We start from the raw sequence: 10,858 nt of genomic DNA, 5'->3' as shown, positions 1-10,858 counted from the left end.
CCTGTATCCTGTATCATCTGAAAAATGAATCTGTTGTGTGATCTGGGTTGCTATTGCTTTGAACATAAGATTATAGGCAAAGGAAAAATTGTAACTTTTTTTTTTTTAAATAGTAACTTTTTAAAATCAGTCAGAGTAAAACATACCCGCGTCTTTAAATGTTTTGACGCTTCAAAAATTGCTAATTAACACAGCTTGTCTATTATATGTATTTGTGTATTATATATAAAAGGCCAAAATATCTTTTAAAAAAATTCTTGTTTTAACCCTCAGGTGTTTTGTTGTTGTTGTTGTTTTGGTTTTGTTTTATGTTGTTGTTGTTTTTTTTGGGGGGGGTTGTTTGTTTTTTGTTTGTTTTGTTTTGTTTTTGTTTTTGTTTTTTTTTTGCTCGTGTTGGCTTTTTAGTCACATATTCTTAACAAAACCAAATTAAAATAAAATAAAAAATAGGTCCCTGCCGAGCTGTGGGGAGTGTCTCTGCCTGTGTGATAAGCGTCATCTCCGGCTGGCAGTCAGGAGCGGGTAATAATAATGATAATAATGGTATTAATATAGCGCTGACTCTTGTGCAGAGACAAATCACAGCGCTTTCGCACCAGTCATTCACACGCATGTGTAACTCTAAAACTGGAGAAACTGACGACAAGGAAGAGGCAGGGAAGGGAGGCTATTTTGGGAACAAGCCCGAAGAGCACTGTACAGTGTGGAACAGCTGTCGCTTGCTGTGCTTGCCAAACCACGCACCCTTTTAGTGGATCATGTGGACCAACATGACCATTGATGAGATTTTTTTTTTTTTTTTTAAACAACAACAAAAAACACTGCGCCACCATAAGCGCAAACCAGTTTTAAAGGTTTAGAATTAAACGAAAACCTTTTTTTTTTTTTTTTTTTTTTTTAAACAAAAAACGTTTCTTCCATCTCTTTACGGAAAACGAAGACATCTGGATTTGAATTATTACTTCTCTCTCTCTCTCTCTCTCTCTCTCTGTGTGTGTGTGTGTGTGTGTGTGTGTGTGTGTTTCCAGAAGGCGGAAGCACAAATTTGCCGCTGGTTTTTCCGTTTGGCAGCAGATGTTTGGCTGGTTTTGGTTGGCCACTAGCTCAGTTTGTGGGGTTCAATAGATAAACCATAGACAACGAGACAACGAGAAGCAGTGCTGTTTTCCATCTGCGTGTTGGTCAGGCAGCCTTCCTTTCTTGCCTTAAGTCTTTCCTCGAACTCTTCAAAACATTAATAGTATCGGCTTTTTTCCATAGGTCTTACAAAAACAAAAAAAGAAAATGACGGGGCATTGCAGTGATTTTCCCCCTGTATTTCATGAAGGCTATAGTTTGTGCAGTATCATATCAGTATCAGTAGCTCAAGGAGGCGTCACTGCGTTCGGTCAAATGCATATACGCTACACCACATCTGCCAAGCAGACGCCTGACCAGCAGCGTAACCCAACGCGCTTAGTCAGGCCTTAAGAAAAATAAATAAATAAAATAAAATAAAATAAAATAAATAAATAAATAAAATTTAAATATAATAATAATAATAAATAAAATAGAAAAAAATTTAAATAAAATGATAAATAAAAGTATCGATTTTGCAGTTTGTGCAGTCCGGAGGTACTTATCATTTCAGTACTGTTGCTGCTGTTTTGCCTCCTATGCAGGAGATATGGAACAAACTGATAAACATGCTCTTCTGTTTTTACTTCGTCATGAACCACAAAATATGATTATCGATTTCGTTTTTCATGTTGATGCCACTTTTCTGTCTCCACTTTCGTTATAAACCTCCTCCCGCTCTAATATTGATGCATTTCGATAAAACATGGGATTGTTAACTAACAAGACAAGAAAACAAGAATTTACTTCAGGGAAAAAATTTCAACAACGAGAGTTACATGAAAAGAGGCAGTGAAATCGACATTTGTATCAACAGACAAACGCCGTTCCATTAACGCCATTTTGAAGAGAAAAATAGTGAATTGCTTACAGTCTAATGATCAAGGATTAGCTCAACATGAATCCACAACTACCCTCAAAGGTGTCTTGATTTGGGTGGCCTTCCTCCCTCTTCTCCCTCTCCATATGCAATAGGTAAGTGGGTTTGTTTGTTTTTTGTTTTTTTCATTACTTTTGTTTCTCTGTGTGTGTTTGTGTGTGTGTGTACCCGCTCTCTCTTTCCCTCCGTCCATCTTCCTCAACTGCTTCTCTCTCTCTCTCTCTCTCTCTCTCTCTAGCTATCTGTCTGTCCCCCTCCCCTCTCTCTGCCTTCCTCTTCCTCTTCCCCACTCCTTCCCCCCTCTCCCTTTTTTTCACGATCTGCTGCATATACTGTGTCATTGGCTCTGGGTGTCGTCAACGCCGGTTACAAACTGAGCGCCGCGCGGAATGCGCGTACTATGTCTTGTGGCGGACGCAGAATGTTTGACAGTGGTGAGCGGGTATGTATTTGGGTCGGTTTCGCTGGAAACAAACAGTTATGTAAGTGGTGTATTTTTGTTTGTTGTTGTTTCTGTGTGTGTGTGTGTGTGTGTGTGGTTATTATTTCATCTTTTTTTCCTTTTTTTTTAGATAAGTTTCATTGTCAGCTGGTTCGTTTGTTGTTGATATGTGCGTGTATTCAGCATGCTTTTTTAAAAATAGTTTTCTTTCTTCTCTTTGTTGTTGTTGTCTTGGAACAACTTTGTCAACAAATATGGTGAAATATTGGCATGCGGTGGTATATTGTTGACATTTTTATTTGGTTTATTGTTTATTTTGTTTATTGACTCGTCTTTATTTCAAACTAGTATTGAGTAGCCAATGAACTGAGTAGGTAGTTTGGCTAGTAAGTTCGTTGTAACCATGTCGTTGATTAAAAAGCACTGGGAAAATATTCCATACTGTTTTCCATTGGAAACTCCTTTTCCTGTCATCGTTACACATATTTTGATGAGCTAACTATATGTAAAACACACAATGGAAGTTAAGCTACTTTGTAATATATCGAAATAATTAAAGTGACTAAAACATCACTCAGCACAATTTCAATTTGTTTTGCATCTCCAGATTGAGCGTGTGGAATGTAAAAGTTGTCTTCAAATTAGTTTTACCTGTTGTGTCAGATCCAGCGTCGTGTAAAAGATACCCACGTTTAATTCAACTCAGAATACTGGCTCAAACGTTGGTAAAAGACACCCCCAGTCCTTTTCAACGCTATACCAATGTAATGTACGTAAAAGATGCAAGGCTGTCATCAGTTTTATCTGCTGTGCCTTATCTAATGGGGGAGGGGGGGGGTTAAAAAAAATATCTGCAGTCAGTCTTAACTGCTCAATCAGACCCACAAGCTCAGGATAAAAGATACTTGTAATCAGTTTTGTTTGCTATATAAAATCTACGGTTGGTTAAATTATATACCTGTGTTCAGTTTTACCTGCCATACCAGATCCAGTGCAAGGTAAACGACCCCTGTGATCATGTTCACCAGCTGCACCAGATGTAATGCAGCGTAAAAGACACTTACATTCAGTTTTATCTGCTGCTCCAGGGATGACAAACGTTTGATTCCTAAATCAATGTTGATTATATGAGGTTTGTGAGGACGAAAGCGGTTTTCAGATGATGAACTGCGATTTTCAGTACACCTTTGCTTTGACGATACGTTGAAATAATAGTAGGCCTACACAGATTATCAATACAGTGCGAGAATAATGCGACCATTCCTAAACTTCGTAATCTGATCCGCTAGAAATACATCACATATTAGAAAATATAACTAAAAAGAAGTTTTAGTCTTCTGGGGCTATATCCCAACAAGAGCCACTGTTACGGCTTATACCATCGACAAAGCAACTCCCAACTGCCGTTCTGTATACCAATGGTGCATTTCAGTTGGTTTTGTGAAAGAGCAGTGATTATGCCATGTATCATCCGAAGAACATTCCCTAACTCACTCTCACTTTTAAAAAAATGGCGCATTTTAACTCATTTATTACGTCGGAATGCGAATCTTTACAGAATATCGCACGGTACAAGGGGGTACCTGGAGAACATAACAAAAACCTCAACCATGAAACCGTGGAGAATGGCAGCAGCCATTTTGGTTCTGGTGACGACGACTGTTCCCAAAGCGACAGCCCGCAACGCAACCGACACGGTCAGGACTTCTCTCTGGCATACAGTGGCACCAGGAGTTCCACCTGACATTCCCGCCGCCGCTTCAACGGCCATGACAGTGACGTCATCAAGGTCACGGCTGGATTGCGTGCTGGCGTGTGCCGTCAACGCAACAAACCCTTGCGTTGCCCTGGTGTATGGCGAAGTGGAGCGGTCGTGTTTGCTGTTCTCACGGCTGGAACTGACCGATCAGTCTGGGGGAGACGCGGGGAAGTTTGAAATGATCGTCAATAAAGGTCAGTTTACTGGTAGCCAGTGGGCGTGGATGGCGTAAAACACGCGTAGAAACATAGATCGGCATAGACCGATACAGACATGCTATACAATTTCTTATATAGGCATGTAATATAGACACCACACAAACACAGATATACAGACACACGCGCGCGCGCGCACACACACACACACACACACACACACACACACACACGCACGCACGCACGCACGCACACGCACGCTTCGTAATTTTCGCTAGTGATGGTGGGCAGCAACAGCGGGAGTATTGGGTTGTAGTAGTAGTAGCAACAGACTGGACCTGTCATGCCAAAGCTCAGCTTTTTCACAGATTGACATAAGCTTACAGCTGGGCCAGCAACAAAGTGAGAGCTGTATGATCAATGGTTTTTCCATTGCAGCGGGAAATCATTTACAGCTTAGTCTTTTGTGAAGGATTATGATTCTCAAACTGAGAGGCAAGAGTGCACTTAGTGCTGCAGCCTTGAAGGATAGCTGGCCTTTGGGAACTATCCCAACGCGGACTGTCCTAAAGCTCTCTTGGTCGAGAGAGTGGGGATGTAACTTGGCCAAGACACTCTCCACTATAATCAGATAGTCGGGACAGCAATTGCCTCCTCTGCTGTTCTGATGGTCATAGTCGGACACGACTATCATATACATAAAAGCCACAGAGTGGTAGTGACGGCACAGTTAGTGGTTGAATCGTTGCATCTGCAGCACGAGCAGTGGTGCTGGTTTTGATGACATTGTCAATGCATCATAGTTATCAGCATGGTACCAGTGGTAACAGCAGTAGCGATATCATTACTGTAGCCATCATCAATACCAGTAAATGTCATGACAGCAGAAGTTTAAGCAATTGCAGCAACAGAGCGAGTGAATGAATATGTCGCCGTCATTGTCAGTGCATCATAGCTATCAGCATGGTAGCAGCGGTAACAGCAGTAGCGATATCATTACTGTAGCTATCATCAATACCAGTAAATGTAACAACAGCAGTTGTTGAAGCAACTGCAGCAGCAAAGTGAGGACAGCAGCAATAGATATGTCGCCATCATTATCAGTGCATCATAGTTATCAGCATGGTAGTAGTGGTAACAGCAATAGTGATATCATTACTGTCGCCATCATAACAGCAGTGGTTGAAGCAACTGCATGAGCAGAGTGAGTGAAGGCAGCAGTAATAAATATGTCGCCGTCATTGTCAACGCATCATAGTTATCAGCATGGCAGCAGCGGTAACAGCAGTAGTGGTTTCATTACTGTCGCCATCATCAATACCAGTAAATGGCAGTAGTTGAAGCAGTTGCAGCAGCAGGGTGAGTGAATGGTATTGTTATGAACGCTTTCAGCAAATCTTTGCTATGCAACGGAAGCAGACCAACACAGTGACAACAGAGAGGTTGTCGACATAAAGCAAAACTCACTGATATCACTGGAGGCCAGCGTCACCTGTGATGATGACTACATGGCCAGTAGTGATGACGCGCCCAAGGTGAACTGCCATTACGGAGAGTGGAGCAAGCTCAACGGGACTTGCCTTCAGCGCATATGGAGAAACGAAACGGTGAGACTACTAACTTCGTATTTGCTCTCCATGCAATGATTAGTGAACGTTTATTCCATTTGCACCCTTTAGGAGTATGGAGGAAGAAGCGTGCAACTGCAGCAAAAAAAAAAATATATATATATATTAAGAAAACGAAACATGGGGTGGGGTGAACAATGAAACAATTTAGAGATACTTTGACAATATATACGTACATTTCTGTTGCCGAACAGAGCGCATCAGCTGACAAATGTAAATTGAAACATGACAAGGAAAACAGTTTCGACAAATACCCATTCTGCAAATCGTCACTGAATCTGGAAGTGGAAACATGTTTGGGTATTCCGTGCACTCAGGGTGTGAAGAATTTCCATGGCGATGGTATATAACTTGGGAGAAGCATGCAGATACACGATAATTTAAACTATGCTGCTGCTGTTGATGATGATGATGAAGATGATGATGATGTTGAGGATGTTTTGTGTTTATTCTGACAGGCCAAGGTGGAGATATTTTACAGGATACCACATATTCCATTACCAGGGTGGTCTGTCTGTTTTCGTGGCATTTTCGATGGGACTGAAAGGTGAGACTGTACGGCGGGTGGGTGGGGGTTGTAGTTATAATGATGATGATAGTCATGGCATTGAACCTATATATGCATGTTGCTTCCATATGATAATTTAATCAGTATCCTCCACCCAACCGTCAACTTTGGCAAATGGATGTTCAGCACAAAAACGAATGCTGCATCTGTTGCTGTTACTATTGCTGTCAGTCTTACTATTACTACCAATATTACCACTAATTACTATTGCTGCCATTCTTACTATCACTACTAATATTACCACTACTGCTGCTACTTCTACTGTTCCTATTGATTTAATGCTGCTGTGACTACTCCTCGACAACTCCGCTGCTATCACTGTCTACAATTATTATTCTACAAATGCAATACGAATACTAATGATGGTGATGACTATAACAATGGTAATCACAAATACGACAGTAGAAGTTGCTGCATTGGTACGATTAGCAGTAGAAGGATGAAGGTGGGGGAGCACCAGCAGTGGTAGTAGCAGCAGCAGCGCACTTAGAGCACTAAAAGGTATTGGAAGAGTGTGCTATAAGAATGTTTCATAAGCATTAGTTTTGTAAGACCATTGATCCGACAATGTCACCTGGTTGTTCTGTGTTCGGTTTTGTGTCCTGGTGTGGCTGCCAAGTCCAGTCCTGTTAGCGCACACCCGGGGGCATTGTGAGCGCTGGAAAGACTGAGAGGTGCGCATGCAGAGCCTTTCCTGCCTTCCCTGGCTCTGATGGTTCTCTCCCGTTGGCTGTTTTGATAGGAGGTGCAAAATATCTGTGTCGCAGCTCACCAACATGGATCTCAAGCTCTCTTGCAGGGATGGCACAGTGTTTCAGGCAGTTTTTGATACAATCTTTGCATCTCTTCTTTGACCCTGTGGAAGCTCACGGAGTCTGACCTGGCGTGGCAGGCAGGAGCTGTCCATGCAGATCAAGTGTCCTGTCTAGCGAAGCTGGGCCTTCACAATCATGGCCTCATGCTGTACACTGTTTCCAAGTTCGCCACTGACATTGTCCTGCCACAGGATTAATCGTGGAGCTCTCTTGTGGAAACGCTGAAGCTTGCTTGAAGTGTTATCGGTAGAGCTTTGAGGTCTCACAGTGGAAGAGGAAGCCTGTTAGCACCACTGCTTTATACAAATTAATCTTCGTTCCGAGATGGATGTTCTTGTGGTTCAACACACGCAAGCTGGGTGTTCTTGTAGTTCAACAGACGTGAGCAAAAGCGACCCAACAGCTGACTCGCGTTGCTGATGCATGCATTATAAGTATTTGTGGCAAAATCAACCATCGCACATCATTCACTCCCACGATCAACCACTTTTTTTTTATATACCAGCACATGCTCAACCCAATCTCCAACCTCAGCCTCCCCCCCCCCCCCCCCCTTTTTTTTTTTTCCTTAAGCTGCTTAATAACAAAATCAACCTTTGCTTCCTGAACAGATGGGCGGTGAACCTACGAGCGAACGAGGAGGACATCCTGTTCAACATGGACTCCCGCTACGAGTACAAGCAGTATGCCAACATCACGTATCTGAATCACCGGATCGACGGGGTCAACGGGCATTCTGGGGCTGACCGACCGAGTGTTGGAGGACCCGACTTTCCCTTCCGGCCCTACCAGCCCTTCAACGTCTCCATGGTGGCCATGTCTAGCAGCGAAGTTCACGTGAGAGCTGTGCCCTGTTTGTGTGATAAAGTGGTTGTGATCTTCATGTTTGTGGGTGTTCGTGGTGGTGGTGGTTTCATTTGACGAGTTCTGAAACATGCTCGAACTTGAAACTGAATGGAACTGAATCCTCTCTCTCTCTCTCTCTCTCTCTCTCTCTCTCTCTCTCTCTCTCTCTCTCTCTCTCTCTCTCTCTCTCTCTCCTGTTTCCGTACTCTTGTGATGACAGTCATGTTTGTTCGACAATATGTTCCTCGATTTTGGTTATCGATACTCTGATCTGTATTGCTTCATATATACAAATGTATTTGTTTTTCCAATAGTTCTCAAAATCCTTCGGATTTTTGTTGTTGTTGTTTGTTTTGGTTTTTTGCAGTGCTATAAACATTAGTCCCTCCTCCGACTAGAGTCAGATTGAAAAGCCCATCCTCCTTGGCTAGTACAATACCATTAGAAATTAAGATAGGTAATGAATCTCTGTGTGTGTGTGTGTGTGTGTGTGTGTGTGTGTGTGTGTGTGTGTGTGTGTGTGTGTGTGTGTGTTACTTTTCCTTTGGTCTTTTGTTACTCATTCCAAGCCCGAGCAAAATCATGTCTATTTGGCATGACTAAATCTGCAGCCGGGTGGTTCACATACGGTAAGAGCACCGTACGCTAATGTGAAACAATTATGTTAATTTGAAATGTCCATCATACATGTAATCGTAGTAGAATCATTTTATGTTTCCTTTTGTGTATGTATGCATGTCTCCGTGTGTTCCGTGTGTGTTACTGATTTTTCGTATTTACACCGCCGTCCTGAATCTAGTGACAAATGGCCAGCAAAGGTGAATTCACACGTACACGACTTTTGTCCACCTGACAGGTGCTGGTGGGAGGAAAGTTCTACACCAACTACACTCTGCCACTGCCGATGAGCAACCTGACTATGATCGGCTTCAAGTTCCAGGTGCGTGTGATGTACCTGGATCTGTGGTGCTCCCCGTGATGTTCCCCACCTTCTCCACCTCCTTCACTTTGGGTTTTAGAGCAGCCACATGCCCACCCCACCTTTTTAATCTTCTTTTGCTTTCGTGGGCTGCGAACCCCCCGTTCACTCGGCGTTTTCATGGTGTATGACCATTCTTACCCCGCCATGTACGTAGTCATACTCCGTCTTCGGGGGTGCCCACCCCATCATTTTCCTCCTGAAGTCTACGTGCATGAGCTCGAAGGTGGAATAATTGTCAGCAGAAACATTAGGGTGATTTTTCTTCTTGTTTTTTCTTGTGTTTTTGTTGCGTGGTTTGTTTTAACTTAGTGTTGCCACAATGCTGCAAAACAAGGATCAAGTGGAGTTTAGCAACCTATTAGCAAAAATCCCTTCCGAACAAGTTGTTCAGGGCTTGAGTCTTGACAAAACAACGTGGCAACAACTTGCTGTATATGCCAGCTCGGCTTATGTTTCCACTTATGATGTTCTCCAACTCCTCCACACAAACTCTCGCCCCTCTGTCCCCCCGCACTGCCCCCACCCCTTCACTGCACACCACTTCCTGCTGTGGATCTCTGCGTCTGCCACAAAACCACATCGCACACGTCAGCTTCAATGATATGTGACCAGTTCTCAAAATCTGTTTGTGTGTGTGTTTGTGTGTGTGTGTGTTCGTTCTTGAGTGTAGCGTCTATTCACTATCAGTGATATTAGACGATTAAAAAAAAAAGGGGGGGGGGGTCTGGGGCGAGGGGGGGAGAGGGAAGAGGAAAACAGAAAAGGTAGAAAACTACCAAAAATCCATAGCTAAACAGTTCAATAATGATCATGATAATCAGAAGCAATTAACACAATTCTGAAGTACATTAAAGGAATGTAGAAATAGGGCTATGAACTAATGCTGTGAACCTTCGTTGGAGTGATGGCCTACAGGTAACGCGTCCGCCTAGAAAGCGAGAGAATCTGAGCGCGCTGGTTCGAATCACGGCTCAGCCGCCAATATTTTCTCCACCTCCACTAGACCTTGAGTGGTGGTCTGGACGCTAGTCATTCGGATGAAACGATAAACCGAGGTCCCGTGTGCAGCATGCACTTAGCGCACGTAAAAGAACACACGGCAACAAAAGGGTTGTCCCTGGCAAAATTCTGTAGAAAAATCCACTTCAATAGGAAAAACAAATAAAACTGCACGCAGGGAAAAATACAAAAAAATGGGTGGCACTGTAGTATGGCGACGCGCTCTCCCTGGGGAGAGCAGCCCGAATTTCACACGGAGAAATCTGTTGTGATAAAAAGAAATATAAAATAAAATAAAAATAAATAAATAAATAATAATAATAATAATAATAACCTCGTCAGAAATAACTTTCCAAAAATCATCTGCAGAATAGTTATTCTTTTCGAAATACTTGGGCAAGAAGGTACGTAACTGCTGACAGTGAAACAAACAATGATGCAAGCTGAACTGCTTACCACAGACGCATGTAACATTTTTACTATACTTTGTGTGTGTGTGTGTGTGTGTGTGTGTGTGTGTGTGTGTGTGTGTGAGAGAGAGAGAGAGAGAGAGAGAGAGAGAGTGTGTGTGTGTGTGTGTGTGTGTGTGTGTTTGCATAGGTGTACCATTCTATTGGACTGTTTTGGATTCCAACATAGCCATGTCGATACAGCTAAGACTTGTGCAA

At 42.7% G+C, this 10,858-nt stretch overlaps 1 protein-coding gene across 1 annotated transcript; it reads left to right on the top strand.

Annotated features, from left to right (window-relative positions):
• The first annotated feature begins 4,002 nt into the window (after positions 1-4,002).
• Positions 4,003-9,794, top strand: LOC143297399 (uncharacterized). Its single transcript, XM_076609734.1, has 5 exons — positions 4,003-4,391; positions 5,745-5,959; positions 6,439-6,527; positions 7,975-8,200; positions 9,066-9,794. The coding sequence occupies exons 1-5, from the start codon at positions 4,049-4,051 to the stop codon at positions 9,186-9,188; spliced, it is 996 nt and encodes a 331-aa protein (XP_076465849.1). The 5' UTR covers positions 4,003-4,048; the 3' UTR covers positions 9,189-9,794.
• Positions 9,795-10,858: the final 1,064 nt, after the last annotated feature.

This window comes from Babylonia areolata, chromosome 22, assembly GCF_041734735.1.
Source record: "Babylonia areolata isolate BAREFJ2019XMU chromosome 22, ASM4173473v1, whole genome shotgun sequence".
In the NCBI taxonomy this organism is placed as follows: Eukaryota; Metazoa; Mollusca; class Gastropoda; order Neogastropoda; family Buccinidae; genus Babylonia; species Babylonia areolata.
This window is presented reverse-complemented; position numbering and strand designations above follow the sequence as displayed.

Bases quoted from the DNA above. Each gene is read 5' to 3' on its own strand.
- LOC143297399 (XM_076609734.1), top strand. From the start codon at position 4,049: ATGAAACCGTGGAGAATGGCAGCAGCCATTTTGGTTCTGGTGACGACG. The intron at 4,392-5,744 runs GTCAGTTTACTG...GAACGCTTTCAG, and splicing joins TGAAATGATCGTCAATAAAG to CAAATCTTTGCTATGCAACG. The intron at 5,960-6,438 runs GTGAGACTACTA...TTATTCTGACAG, and splicing joins GCATATGGAGAAACGAAACG to GCCAAGGTGGAGATATTTTA.